This window comes from Sapajus apella, unplaced genomic scaffold (genome assembly GCF_009761245.1).
Source record: "Sapajus apella isolate SASKATOON/1434 unplaced genomic scaffold, GSC_monkey_1.0 scaffold18, whole genome shotgun sequence".
Lineage (NCBI taxonomy): Eukaryota > Metazoa > Chordata > Mammalia > Primates > Cebidae > Sapajus > Sapajus apella.
Genome location: NW_022436958.1, coordinates 4,670,053 through 4,686,072, shown reverse-complemented (window position 1 = coordinate 4,686,072; position 16,020 = coordinate 4,670,053). Strand labels below are relative to the sequence as shown.

General features: G+C 36.2%; 1 protein-coding gene across 2 annotated transcripts in view; it reads left to right on the top strand.

The window, feature by feature from the left end:
* Positions 1-16,020, top strand: part of LRP1B (LDL receptor related protein 1B) — a 1,894,725-nt gene that overhangs the window by 1,579,543 nt on the left and 299,162 nt on the right. For both annotated transcript variants that reach the window (XM_032286208.1, XM_032286207.1), the window contains exons 44-45: positions 12,734-12,926; positions 13,627-13,752. In XM_032286208.1, the coding sequence (XP_032142099.1) occupies positions 12,734-12,926; positions 13,627-13,752 (319 nt within the window). The remainder of the gene's footprint in view (positions 1-12,733; positions 12,927-13,626; positions 13,753-16,020) is intronic.

The window sequence follows — 16,020 nt, the reverse complement described above, 5'->3', positions numbered from 1 at the left end:
CTAGGCTATATTGTTTTCAAATATATGGAATGTCAAAATAAATTGATCTTTTCTTGTTATTCATACATGCATACAAACACATTGAAAATACATTTTCATGCATACATATAAGAACAGGATAGTTTTTAACTTCTTGTAATGTAGCATCTAAAGTAATATTTGTTTTTTTCCTGAGCTTCTGTGAGTCTCAGTTTGAAAGATTAAGACTGGCATTTCAGAATGGTGTGGACATATGAGGTTTTGATTTAATATACCCTCCATTGAGTAGCTCTTCACTTTTTCTACTAAAATATTAAAAAACCAGGAGAGTTGTATTTAGACAGTGAGATCTGGAGAGTAAAATCACTGAAACATTTATCAAAGGTATGAGTTTGATCCTGGGAAGATTATGTCTGCAGTTCTTCAGTAAAACACAAATGTTGGTAATACCATTTCACAAAAAAACGATTTTATTTTGTGTACATAGGCAAATAAAGTACAAAGCTTAGCTAGTAGTTCACACACACACACACACACACACACACACACACACACACACACTTTAAAAGAAGCAGCAGGAGCAGCAGAAGAAATAAACTCATACAGCAGAAGAAAAGCTTTTTAAATTACTCATTTATTCACTATTCTATCAGTAAATAATTATTGAAAGTTAAGTATATTTTAAGCACTTGGGTTATAAAAATAAAAAGACATGATTTCTGGTTTCAAATATTTCAGTCTTGCTGGAGAGATGGATAAAATAAAAGCTCTTGTTATATCCTCTGATTAGTGTTTTAAAGAACGTGTATGAGAACTGTTTTGGATGTGGAGAGGAAAAAGAAGCCATTTTACATTGGCTATTTGAAAGAGAATTCCCAAAGAAAAACACTGTTGAATTGAATCTCAAACTGAATGTGTCTGAAAGGAATTCAAAGTAGAAGGAACTCACTAAAAATATAGATTCATTTTTTTAGATAAAATACTCTATTGATACAAATCAGCTTATGAATCGAAAACTACTTAAAAGTAGTTAATTCAGAATTGTTGATGAACTATAACTTAATAATTATAGTCATAAATAAAGGCAAGAAAATAAAAATATAAAACTTGCCCACATTCAATTTAACAGTGGCTATAACACATCGGTAATCTCACAGTTTATATTTTTTCTCATGAGTCCTCTGGGTGACTTCAGGCAATATTTTACCTTTTCTCTTTCCTTAGAAAGGGAGTAGAACTGAGCTATTCCTCTTTTACTATCTTATTTTACGGACTAGGAGACCGAGTCCCAAGAATCAGAAAGAGTTATCCAAAGAAAAAAGAAAAATAATGAGTCTCAGAGTAGAGTTCTTTCCACTACTACTCTCTGGCACAGCTTCCAAATCTTTTCTGCATCCTCCTCCACCTGTCTCTTCCTCCGAGAGGCTTGTCCATATCGAAGCTGGCTCCCTTGCCCTCTGGCTTCTGGTTGTGTTGGATAAATAAAGAGATTAGAAAGAGCGTGTGTAAAATAAAAAGAATTCATTCTTCAGTATCACTCTCTGAAGGATCTGCCTCTTTAAAGAAAGCTGGTGGCTCTTCTCAATTGGACTCTCTTCTCCAGGGTTCTGAAAACCTCTCTAGCTCATTGTCCTTTCAGGCCTAAGGATGGTACAGCTCCAGGGTCCTCTGTCATCACTTAAGGCATCCCTATACTCTCCCCAAATCCTTATTACCAGTCTTTTGATTAAGCCCTCCTCAAATATTGTAATTTGAGCACACCAGCTATTTCTTGCTTCAGGCTTAACTGATACAATCTCCCTGAAGACTTGAGGGTCTACTGAGAAGCTCAGAGTAATAGAAATTAGGCAATCATGTTTTCTATTTGAAGGTAGTTATCTAGAAGGTTGATTTTACTGTTAGAAGAGTTTCTCCTAATAATAAGAGATTATTAGAAGAAATAGAAGAGTCAATGTTAAGAGACTTTATTGTGTGTGTGTGTTTTATTTTTTAAGAGCACAGTAGACACAATAGAGGAATATTTTAGATCAATGCTTTTAATGTTCTTTATAAATTTGGGTAGACACTAATGTCATTTAGGCATCTTGTATTTGTTCTACAAGCTCCCTCAGGTAAGTTAAATGTAATAATCTATATTAAATATTTCACTTTAATTCTTTAGTTTTAAGTTACCATTTACTGCATTACCAATTTATCACATTTCTTTGCAATCTATAACATTCTATTCTACCCAACCATGGCAGGGACCAAGTTTTCATTTCTCATAATGATCATATATAATCTTGTCAATGAGACAATCAGTTGGGGAGTTTGTGAAGCCTCCCAGTTCCTGGTTTTTAAATTGTTTGGTTGGAAATTTAGCATCTGTATGTTGGAAATATGTTGTCTGGCTTATAAAATTGAATATTTTTATATTCAGGTTTATTTTTGACTGGTTTGAGTGCTATCACCAACAAGGCACCAGTGAAGTTCCAACATGCAAAGGGCATGGAATAGTGACTATTAATTCCTTATGCATAAATTTCAAGCCTATGTGACAATGGACATAGATACGTCTGCCTATGCAGACACACTTGAGATTAAGTGGCTGTGTAAAGAAATGCATTTTGTGAATCAACATGGATTGCTATTTTGAAAATGAGCCATTTCTAGGCTCAAGCTAAAAGTGCCTCAGAACTAAGCCATAATGGTGCATTACCATACAGCATGGTAGAGGGAAATTTGTGATGATAAGTCTTCTGCACTATAAACAAAGACTCTGACTAGGCATACAAGGTGATGTATTCATGAACTTTTTTTTTTTTTTTTTTTTTTTTTTGAGACGGAGTTTCACTCTTATTACCCAGGCTGGAGTGCAATGGCGCGATCTCGGCTCACCGCAACCTCCGCCTCCTGGGTTCAGGCAATTCTCCTGCCTCAGCCTCCTGAGTCGCTGGGATTACAGGCATGCACCACCACGCCCAGCTAATGTTTTGTATTTTTAGTAGAGACGGGGTTTCACCGTGTTGACCAGGATGGTCTCGATCTCTTGACCTCGTGATCCACCCGCCTCGGCCTCCCAAAGTGCTGGGACTACAGGTGTGAGCCACCGTGCCCAGCCCTCATGAACTTTTAATAGAAGTGTTTTAACATGAAAACTGAAATGTAATTTAATGGATTTCACTTTCTGTTCCATATAAAATTTAATGAGAAATGAGATGGCAGGAGTTAGCTCAGTTCTTAGTGAAACATATTGTACCCTGCAAAACCAACTTGCATAATTATAGACTAAATTTAATATTTTTTTCTCCTTCCTCTGTGTCAGCAGAAGTCAAAAACTAAACTACTAGTCTTAGTGTTTAATAAAAAGTTGTTTTAATGGCTTTTGGTGACAACATGGAAAAGGTTTCATTTTTCGTAAGTTATCCGTAACAACTGTTTATATTTATGTCACATCAAAATTTTTATTCTTCGTGATTAAAAAATGTTTCATGAGGGTCCATTTCATTAGTCTAAACTACGATAGTGGGGAAATGAAAATGGCTATCTTCCCTAACTTGAAGGAACATTAATTTAATTATTAAAATAGCACATACACATCTGCTAATAATAATTTAAAAAAAAAAGCGTTTCTCTGGTCCCTATCACCAAGTCAAAATTAATTCAGATCTTGGTATGTGAGTCTTACACAGTCTCAGATTATTTGGTAAACCTGTGACCTTGAACTAACTTCTGCAAGCTTCAGTTATTACCAGTAAAATGTGGCTTAAAATAGTATCTACTACAGGGGTTATTGTGAAGAGTAAATTATGTATTACACATGTAATACATGTACATCCTGCGCATTAAAAACATTCATGAAATGTTAGCTCTTACTGGTAATTAAAAAGGATGAAAAGATAAATGAAAACTCATGAATTCTGGTAAAACGTGATTTAGGGAGTCTTTCATTTGTAAATACTGTTCTGTTAATTGGATTCGCCTTCACTTTTCTCTCTAATTCTAAATACCGGAAGTATTATACTTTGGATGAATGCTGTGGTTCTTTCCTGGTATCCCTGAAACTCTTTTTGTTCTTCTAAGCTAGTCTTTACAGCAGAGGCAGAATAATCTTTAAAACTACAAACTCATAATGACATTAACCTGTAAAAATGTTAACAGCTGACCATTGCTTTCGGAATAAAACTCAGAATTACAGCCGAAGCCTGTAGAAGGGAATGTGTTAAATGTTAGCCCTTTGTGCCTTTCTCATCAGGACTATCTTCTTCCCAGATGTCTGAGGGACAGTCACACTTAGGCTTTGTTTGGTTTCCTGGCATTCATGCTCCCCGTTGCTGTTGGATATTGCACCAAATATTCCCTCTGTCAAAGTCCTTTCTTCCTGTTCCCCCTCCTCTTTGCTTATTTGCCCTTCCATTTCAAAGGACAATCTTAGATGGCATACCAGAGCAATTATTATTTTACACTCTCATAGCAAGCTATCTGTCCTTCATACTGATTTTAAAAATATATTTTTACTAAAATTTAAAGCAGCTATAAATCTCAAAGTATGGCTGTTATTAGAGGAAGAAATGTTTGTCTTAGCTCGGGCTGCTATAATAAAATACCATAGTCTGGGTGGCTTAAACAACAGAGATTTATTTCTTACAATTTCGGGGACTGGGAAGTGTGAAGTCAAGGTGTCAGCATGATGAGGGGCTAGTGATGGCTGTGCACCTTCCTGGCTTTCAGAGAGCTGCTTTCTCGCTGTGGCCTCACATGACAGAGAAAAAGGACTTTCATCTCTCTTCCTCTACTTATAAGGACATTAATGATGTCACTGGGGCCCCACCCACAAAGCTTTGTCTAAGCCTAATTACCTCCAAAGGCTCAGCCTCCAATTATCATCATACTGGGGCTTTGACACCAGATTTTGTGGGAAGGGGACACAAATACTCAGTCCATAATATTATTACAGGTTACCTTTTATAGTCATGAAATGCTGACTAGGAAATGACATGCTATCTCTAAATAAATCCAAAAGAGAAATATTATGTTTAATCTGTATACTTACTAGGTATTAGCTGTCTTTTCAGATTTCCAGTAGGATAAATTTTAGCATTAGTTTTCCAAGGCTCCAGTGTGTGTTTGTTTGCATGTGTGTGTTTAGAGGACTGGTGGTGATGTGTAAGTCCACACTGTTATACAGCAGTGTGTCCTGCACTTACATTGATAAAATTTTTCTCAGCCCAAGAGAACTTAAGAAAGAACTCTCTTTTCATGTTATAAAATGGGATGTTCTAATATATCACAGATCAAGGTAGACATTTTCCTTTCCTCTTTAAAAAGGTTGAAGTTTGGGAATATTTGTTTTCCTAAGTTAAATTTTATTTTACTCACAACGCAGGGAACTTTGTCGTGCTCTGTGCCTGAAACTTTCAGTATTGAGCTCTTTCCCCTAGGAGGAAAAGACAATGAAGTTAGACAAACCATCTGTCTAGCACTGGGTAATGAGGTGAAGTGCTTAGGGAAGACAACAGGTGAAGAAAGCCCCCAATTCAATGCCAAAATACTCTAATGGGGTTGCGATTTTCAATCCACATTTTTAAAAGTCATGAGTGCAGCAGGCCAGAGGGTAGCCATTTGAGCAGGTGCAGGGCAAAGGCCTCAAAACTCACAACACTACAGCCGAGGCTAGGCCCTGCTGTACACCTGGATTACAGAGCTAACGCAAGGCAGTTGCCAGATCCCCATGATCTCTGTATGAATTTGGGAAACATTCAATGGGGACTATAAGGGACGTTGAAACTATACCTTTTGAGAGCATGTAGGAAAGGCAAACCTAGTATGTTGACAGCTATTTCATTTACTGGGCAGCACCAAATGCAAAGTAGGGAAAACAAAAAATGAACAGTGACAGTAAAAATAGTATTTTACTTTTCTCCTGTCCTTCTATGTGCTGCTATTCAACTCTTTCCATTACTGCTTTTCTTTTCTCATTTCTACAACAGTGATACAATGAGAAAGTTGTAATGAGTTGGACAGATAGGCTGTAGTGGGCTTACACCATTTTGGCTGGTAGCAGAATTCCCATCAACTGACTTTTCATTGAATACAAAAGCATACATCTGAAACCAATTTGTAAGGTAAAAAAGGAAATAAATAGAAATTTCTAATCCAAAATGGTGAATAATGATATATCTGTGCGGTAAGATGATTCTTTTGTTTATTTTCCACTTTTCTCTATTTTAAAATTCTGAACTACCCCAAGTGGTCCTGGAATCCACAGCATCGGCACCTGGAAGCCTGTGAGAAATGCTGAATCTCAGGGTCAGTACCTGACCTAGTGAACCCAAGTCTGAATCTTAACAGCATCTCAAAGTGATTTATATGCACATTAAAGTTTGATAAATATTGCTTTATAAAACAGAAATTACTTATATATTCAGAAAAAAATGGAAGTAATTGCTTGTATAAGAGGGTAATTAGCAGTCAATTTAGAATGAATGTGGCAGGGTTTTGGGAAATCAGAAAGATAATATTGTTAATTACCTCACAATAATTTACAGTTTTGTTTGTTTGTTTGTTTTTTGAGACAGAGTCTTGCTCTGTCATCCAGGCTGTAATGCAGAGGCATGATCTTGGTTCACTGCACCCTCCGCCTCCCAGGTTCAGGCAATTCTCCTGCCTCAGCCTCCCGAATAGGTGGGACTACAGCCACGCACCACCACACCTGGCTAATTTTTTGTATTATTAGTAGAGACAAGGTTTCACCGTGTTCGCCAGGCTGATCACAACCTTCTGACCTCAGGTTATCTGCCCGCCTTGGCCTCCCAAAATGCTGGGATTACAAGCATGAGCCATGTGCCTGGCAATTTACAGTTCGATATAGGATGAGGGAGAGAGAGATGGCATCCAATTACCATATTCCTTAAATTATCTATTTTCTCCAAACTATGTCAATTTCAGTAGTCGCTAAATGTTTTAATGTTAGAGCATATTAATTTCTAAGAAGGCGATGTGTGGCAAAAGGAGGGAGTCAGGATTTGAAGACCATATAAGAAGATGGCTAACAATGTGAACACTGGGTGCAGCTTTGCCACTTTGACCAGGTTACCTAATTTCTATGCTCCTAAACTTTCTCATACATGTAAAGAAGATTATGTCTTCCTCACAGTTTATTAATTAGTAAAATGCTTTTATTAGTAACTGGCATGTAAGCTTGGTACATTTGCTGTTATAATTTGAAGTTAAACCTTATATCAAATTCCAGATCCTACATTAATGAGGTGTACCACTTTTGGCCAGTTGCAAAATCTCTCCAAGCCCATTTCTTCATATCTGAATAAAATTTGCAATAATCTTTGCCCACTAAATGATCTTAAGAATTAAATGAAGTGACTACTTACTAAATACCTTGTATAATTACTTCTCTTATTGGCTAGAATCATTATATGCATTAATTTGTGTGTGTGTGTGTGTGTGTGTGTGTTTTTTTTTGCTAAGTATTTATTTATTGATTACCATTCCTTTGCAGTACTCATTCCTGTAAAAGCTTCTTTCTTTCTTTCTTTCTACCTTCTTTCTTTCCTTCTTTCCTTCCTTCCTTCCTTTCTCTCTGTATTTATTTCTTGATTACCATTCCTTTGCAGTACTCATTCCTGTAAAAGCTTCTTTCTTTCTTTCTACCTTCCTTCTTTCCTTCCTTCCTTCCTTTCTCTCTCTCTTTCTTTCTTTCTTTCTTTCCTTCTCTCTTTCTTTCCTTCTTCCTTCTTTCTTTCTTTCTTCTTTCTTTTTCCTGATTACAGGAAAATGTAACCTGGTGAGTTCTGGTTGAAACATTAATACTGAGGCCAAAGAATCAAATTGATATCTTTATTTCAACAAAATATTTATATTTAGGTTATTTAATTTGATTTTTAAATACAAAAAAATTAGAACAACTCTGCAAGCAAAAATCACAAAAGTCTATAGTGCTAAAGTGGATACTGATTACCACACTCTGTTGGCTTGGGATTTGGTAACACAGGAGGCCTATTTCTTCATTCTAAGTATGCCACAGTGCCTCCACCCATGTAATTTCTCCATAATAGAAAGGAATTACTTCCTATATTACATAATAGGAAGGCACAGATTTGTGCCAATTGAAACTAAACAAAATAAAACAAACTTTATCAATGCCTTTAAAACTGTTCCTGGAAGTTGTTGTTGCCTTGGAGGCAAATATTGTAGATTTCTTTGGCTTCTTTAAAGCTTATAAATCTTCTCCTCCCCCACTCCTCTACCTCCTCTTCCTCATCCTCTTCTTCCTCCTCCACCTCCTCCTTCTCCTTCTTCCTTCTCCTTTTCCGCCTCATTATTCTTCTCCTTATTCTTTCCTCTCCTTCTTCCTCCTTCTCTTCCTTCCTCTTCTTTCCTTCTTTCTCCTCCTCCTCTTCTTCCTTTACTATTTCTGAAATTACATCATGAATTTCTATTATAGCCGTGAATTTCTATTAGGTTTTCTCTTTCAGGCATTTGAACTCTTCATTCAACTACCAGGGGTGTGCTTAGATTTACACTATAGCCCTATTCATTCACTGATTTCCTAAAGAGTTGAGGGGAACTGTTTAGCTAGGGCATCTATGGTTTAGGTTTAGGAGCAAAAATTAAATAAAATGACTTGACAATAAATACAGCTGATTTTCTGATATCGCTTATTCTTCCAAACCTAGTTCTAGTCACGTGTACTCAGTATTACTTCTGAAACTACTTTAGAAAAATTTCTGGCCTTAAAATAATTTTAGATATAATTGACATAGGAAACTGCACATATTTATATTGTTTTTATACACAATCCCCTCCACCCCCTTGAATCTAACTTCACAATGAGGATAATGAGCATATGCTTAGCTTCTCCAAGTTTCTTCATTTCCATTTTCTTTTTTTTAAAGACAGGCTCTTGTTCTGTTGCCCAGGCTGGAATGCAGTGGAGGCAGCCCGGGCTTACTGTAACCTCAACCTCCCAGTCTCAAGTAATCTTCTCACCTCAGCCTCCCGAGAGGCAGGGACTAGGAGGTCATACCACCAGACCTGCCTAATTTAGTTTTCACTTTTTACATTTTGTAGAGACATGGTCTCACTATGTTGCCAGGGCTGACCACGAACTTCTGGGTTGAAATGATCCTTCTGCCTCAGTCTCCCAAGTGTTAGGATTACAGGCGTGAGCCACTGTGCCCAGCCCTTCATTTGCCTTTTTAATTTCTCTTTCTACCCTGCCCCTTCTCTATTCTATTTTTTTTTAACTTTTGTTTTATGTTCAGGGGTACATGTGCAGGTGTTTTCTATAGGTAAACTCATGTCCGGGGGGTTTGTTGTACAGATTACTTCATCACCCATGTACTAAGCCTAGTACCCAATAGTTGGTTTTTCTGTTCCTCTCTCTCCCCCCACCCTGCACCCAGTACTGTTGTACCTTTCTGTGTGTCCATATGTTCTCATCATTCGCTCCCACCTATAAGTGAGAGCATGTGGTATTTGGTTTTCTGGGTCTGCATTACTTTGCAAAGGATAGTGTCCTCCAGCTACATGATGTTCCTGCAAAGGACATGAGCTCATTGTTTTTTATGCTGTTCCCACTCTATCCACAGTAAGCACTATATCTTTTTTGTCACTATAGATTACTCCACATTTTCCAGAAGTTTAAGCGAATGATGCCATATAGTGTATATTTTTTAATATGGCTTCTTTTTTTCAACAAAATTATTTTGAAAATTGTCCACATTGTTATACGCATCAATCGTACATCTCATTTTTCTTGTTTGTTCAATAGCATCCCATCGTACATGTTAAATAAAAAGTTATTCACTCTTGATAAAATGGCAAGGGGATTTTAAGATCATTTTGATAGGTACAGGGGCTACTGCAATGGGATTGTGCAGTAGTGGAGGGATATTGAGGTATTGGGCTAAATTACACATACAAAAAGGAAAAGAGGAGGTTTATAGCCTAGGAGCAAAGTAAGGAATCACTGGCTGGAAAATTACTAAGAAAAAAGCCTCATGGAAAATTGAGGATTCTAGCTACAAGGATCAAACAGGATTCTTATCAGAGGCAAACCAGGGTAATCAGACATCACCTAGGGGATGTTGGGGAATGAGGAATTTGGACAGATATAGAGGGTAATTAGATATCAAGGAAGGAGATATTCTACCTAAGTTGACTTAAAAAATATTTTGCTAGAATTGGGTTCTTGGCGATGCCCAAGGACAGAGCCTAGCTAAAAAGGAGCTCATGGAAACCTGACTAGAGTCTCGTCAAAGGAGACAATCTTTTTCAAATAGACTATAAGCAATTTGCTTATACATTTACCTGTGCATGGACATTTGAGAGGTCTGCCTGCCTGCCTGCCTGCCTGCCTTCCTTCCTTCCTTCCTTCCTTCCTTCCTTCCTTCCTTCCTTCTTCCTTCCTTCCTCCTGCCTCCTACCCTCCCTCCCTTCTTCCCTCCCTCCCTCTCTCCTTCCTTCTTTCCTTCTTTCCTTCTTTCTTTCAGGAGTTTTGGTCTTGTTGCCCAGGCTAGAGTGCAATGGCAGGATGTCGGCTCACTGAAACCTCTGCCTCCTGGGTTTAAGCAATTCTCCTGGCTCAGGCACCTGAGTAGCTGGGATTACAGGCACCTGCCACCACATGTAGCTATTTTTTGTATTTTTAGTATAGATGGGGTTTCATCATGTTGGCCAGACTGGTGTCAAACTCCTGACCTCAGGTGATCCACCCACCTCAGACTACCAAAGTGCTGGTAATATAGGTGTGAGCCACTGTGCCTGGTGCTAGCTGTATTTTTAACCTTTTAAGAAAACGTGATTTTTCCCCCAAATTAGTTGAATGGTTTTACATTCTTGCAAGTTCTTCTACATTATTTCCAACACTTAGTATGACCAGTCTTTTAGTGTTAGCCATTTTACTAAATTCATTTTTTCATTCTAGCAGTTTTTTTTTTTTTTTTTTTTTTTTGTAGATTCCGTTAAATGTTTTATGTAGCGGATTTAGTCACCTGCAAATAAATACAGTTTGGCTTCTCTTTTCCCATGTAGATTCTTTTCATTTTATTTTATTTTTTGCCTTATTATACTAGTTATAATAATGTTAAAAAGAAATAGTGAGAGTGATTACTCCTGCTTTGTTTCTTGTTTTACTTCTATTCATATTTTTTATTCTGATTTTTTGTCAGGAATAAAGCTACATCTTATCAAATAATTATTCTGCATGTGTTGAGACATGTATATGAATTTTCTTCTTTAGTCAGCCATTATGCCGAATTATGCTGATTGACTTTTTAATATTAAATCAGGTAGTATTTGGGACAGATCTAATTTTATCATGATGTATTAACCATCTTATTAATATGAAAAACCCAGTTTTTTGTTTTACTGATTTTTCTCTATTGTTTTTCTGTTTTCTATTTTTTTTTAATTTCACTTCTTTAGTTTCTTCTTTTTGTTACTTTGAGTTTAAATGTCCTTTATTCTAGTTTCTTAAAGTTAAAGCAGAAGTCATTTATTTGAGGATTTTCTTCCTTTTCATATTTTCCTTGCATAGTAGTTTGCTGGTATACATTTTTATATCCTTAAAAAAATTATTGACAGTTAAGCTAGTTGGAAAGAGTTTGCACTTTTCTGGTTTGGCTTTTATGATTTGTTAGAGAAGATGAGAACAAAGTTTATTTAGTCTAGGGTAATAATTCCCCACTGCTAAGGCAGACCCTACTGAGTACTCTACTCAGAGTCTCATGAATTAGAAGGTTTTTACATCTGGTTGGTGTTAACAGACATGATTTCTGGACCCATGTGAACTTGGGGATTCCTCTGTTATCCTTTCCAGTGGTGCTTTCACCAGCCTGGAGGAGATGGCTGGCACACATGTACATGCACTTGCCAGTACTTGACTGAATGCTCCAGGAGGACTCTTTTCAAATACCCACAGTTCTCTCTGCTGACCTCTGTTCTCTTGACCCTCTTGCCCCGTGAGGTACAGCAACCCATAACTTTCCCATAACTTTCACTTCCCATAACTTTTATTCATGGAATTATCTGGGCTCTGTTTCTGTTCCCTGTGTGCTGCCACCTGTAATCTCTCTCTGGAAAATGGTGGATGCCATAGGATGTACCCAGTATTTCCTATTACTCAGGAATCGCTACCTTCCATTTCCTGATGTGCAATGTGTTGAAAAGACTTGTTTTCTATATTTTGCTGTTGTGTAGTTGTTTTAGATCAAAAGATAAATCTAGTTCCTTTTATCTGAGTGAAAGTAGGATCTTTACTTCTAAACGTTTATTCTCAGACGTATATAACTAGTTGATTCACTCATGCTGTGAACTTCCTGAAGAAAGAGCCTAGATCTTATGTTTCTTTATATTCCATATGTAGTTCTGAGAACTTAATGACCATCTGGTATGTGTCTGGTGATTTTTTACTAAAGATTAATAAATGTTGATAATCTTTGTCTAATATTTTTAGCCTGTTGATTTCTGTTTATAATACCAAGTAATACACTTGTTATACAAATTGGATCATTAAATAAAAGTATACTTGAAGTATTATGTAAACACATTGCAAGCACTAATAATGACTACCACATTTTAAATAAAATATAAAGCATGTTGTCATAATTCATTAATAAAATGTTATTTTTCTCTGATGATTTCTATTAATTAAATCCAACTAATCTTAATTTTCATTTTTTGAAGCAAAAATGGGCGTGGATGTGTAAATATCTACCCATTCATCATAAAAATATGATATTTTATTTTATTGCAGGTGATAGTGAAATCCGGGCCAGGAACTTTCCTCAGCTTGGCTGTTTATGACAATTATATATTCTGGTCAGACTGGGGAAGAAGAGCTATCCTGCGGTCCAACAAGTACACAGGGGGAGATACAAAAATCCTTCGTTCCGATATTCCACATCAGCCAATGGGAATCATAGCTGTTGCCAATGACACCAATAGCTGTAAGTTATAATAGAAAGCAAATGTGTATTCTAACTGTATAGCCTCTGACCTCTAAAATTGTATTTGTTTTCTAGTAACAGTTGGATTTTGCTTTTTCTTTTAAAAAATGTTTTCTTATGTTTTGTTACTAGGACTGTGGATTTTGTTTTCTTATAGTTCTTAGGAATAGTGTTTAAGATTTGGCTGTTCAATATTTTGAAATTATCTGAAATATTCAAGTCAATTCTATATTGCGTAATTTTCCACCATATTTGGTGGAAACTAAAAATGAACACTTCATTTTTAGCTATTTGTTCTAAAAATCTTATTTCACTCTCACTTTTCACATCTTTGAACTTTCAAACCAAGTTGTTTCCATGAAAATTATACTTAATAGATAAACTTCGCATCTGGGCTTAACGGTTCTTTAATCAATGCAGTGCTTACAGAATTGCGGTTTGCAGTATCAATGCTGTTTCTAGCAGAACCAGTTTATTTGATGCCATGGTATCAAATGTGTTAGGAAGATTTGATTAGTATTACATATTTTCCAATGTACTTAACCTTAGGAATGCTCAGATTTTCAAAAGTCCTGAATGTTCCTTTTTAATGATATATTATTGAGAGATTGAGGCAGTCTGATAGTTTACTATTAATATACATGGAACATAGATTAGGAATTCAGTATAAAATGTTACCAATGAAGCCTTTTTATTGTAGGTGAACTTTCTCCATGTGCATTATTAAACGGAGGTTGCCATGACCTGTGCCTTTTAACTCCCAATGGGAGAGTGAATTGTTCCTGCAGAGGGGACCGAATATTGCTGGAGGACAACAGATGTGTGAGTAAGTAAAGAGAATTGAAATATAACGTGACGTATCTGTTCCAAGTTTCACACACATAACTGGAATCATATTAGTATATTTATGAAGTTGTACTGTCTTCCAATATTAGAAGCTCAGTAAGGTTATCTCTGCATTCTAAAGAAAACCGAGTTCACTGTTCTGCTTAGTTATAGCACCATGTGCTAGATAATGATAACCAAAATGGTAACACGTTTTACCCTTCTGGGGTAAATTTTCTAGTTGTACACTAGAAAGTGTTGGGACTAGATAGAGAAGTGTCTGCACACAATGATCATCTGAAAAATTCCAGTTGTGTCTTTGTGAATTCAATCAATACCAAAAGTAATTGAAGTTGGAATAAACTAGTATAAAGGCAGTATATCAGTAGCCTTGCAGTAAAACCACTCACAGTCCATCACAGTATGTAAATGAGAGAGAATGGTTCATGCGGCTTATTTGTAATCATTTCCAAACTGTTAATTAAGAATGTAACATTGCAGCCTTGCATGATGTTTATACCTCCCAAAGGCATTATAATCTTTAATTAGTACCATTACAATATACACTTATCAACAGCTAAGTTTCCAAAACTGTTTTCAAAATAAATCAGGGTTCAAGTGTTTCAATATTGCCATGGAAAATTAGCAGTCAAAATTTTAAAAGGTTAATTTCCTTTTAACATTAAGACAATTTGTGTATAAGTTAGGAGACAAGAATTTTGTTAGAAATCGGTGAACTCACTCTCAGGATATGTCATATTTGATATATTTTTTTCTCTCCTCATCTATTAATATATCCTCATCTCATATCTTTTCATTCAGAAAATTAACAGAGTTGGTTATGTCTGCATTATAAAAGTCAGTATTTTTCATCTTCATCTTCAGTCTTTTTTAAAATTCTCTTTCCACTGAAAGAAAGTTCTCTCTTACATTCTCCTTAATGCAAGTGCTGGGGCATAATTTTATTTATCTTGAAAACTATTATGCCATATACAAAGAAACAGAGACATATTTTCTCACTGTGCAAATTGATATGACAACCCAAAAGGGCACCTCTTAGCAAAAAAAAAAAAAAAAAAGTGAAAGTTATTGTACTTAAGACTGTGCCAAAGCAAATGAGAGTATGATGCAATTGGTCAAAATTTTAAATGCAGATGGCCAATTTCCATATTTAGGGCCATAAATTCCCATATTTCTTTGTCACTTAACATTTCTCTGAATGGCTTAGGCAATTGCCTAAACGCTTTCAGTTTGCCTTTGTGGTTTCAGCTGTAATGGTCTGGATCTGATGCCATCTGTAAGCCTGGAGTGTTAGCCATGCATTAGAATCACTCATGTTTCTTTCACAGGTCACTGCAGGCTAGTAGTGAAGCCATGCCTTTAGTCAAAACTGCAAAGCTTATTTCTGTATGGTAGAGGTCTGTCCTTGCTGCGTAATAAATTCAATACAACTGTCCCTACTAAGCTTCTCTCTATTGATGAGAGGAAATGAATCAGGAAGAAAACTGTCATTTTAAACAAGCATGATTGTATTCACATAGAACTGTAGAGTGATATTGAATTCCTCAGAGCTGACAATCTGTTATAGAGGCAGACGACATCCATCGTGCATTCATATTGAAACCCTGTAGTTCAGCAGAGACATTAGAAAGTAAGTCTTGGCTTCTTGTCAAATTCATCTTTAGGACATGAGAATGTTTCTGCCAAATCTGTGTCCTCATCTGAGTAATTTTACCAAGAGCGGTTTATGAATGTTAATGGCAGCATTAAAGGGGTGAAAGGCCATGTACTAACCCCTACCTGAGGGCAAAGGAGGGAAAACCACTTGTTGTCATAACTGTTGACAAGAAGATTAGGCAGTTCCCTTGCATACAACATTGCTAATCATATTGTAATCTATAACAGAAATAGATACAGTAAATATAATTAGATGAAACATGTCCCACCATGTTTCCAGAAAGAAGCAGAAAACAACACTATTTCATCAAATGAGCATACCTGAGGAAGAATTGTATTCATACACCATTTGTTTTTGCATATGCAAAAAATGTTTTTATCTTTGAATAGTTTTTGTCTCTTTTCCCAAAGGCATTAAGATTATAAAAGATTAAATATGGCCTTTTCCATCATAACAAGTACTTTTTCATTGGAAAAGAGACAGTAAATAAGATATACATAAAATAGGCAACATAAGTCAGGAATGTCAATAGACTTTCAATAAGTTGCTGAATTTTGTTCTATACGAAGTTGGTTGTACTTAGCAATGTTA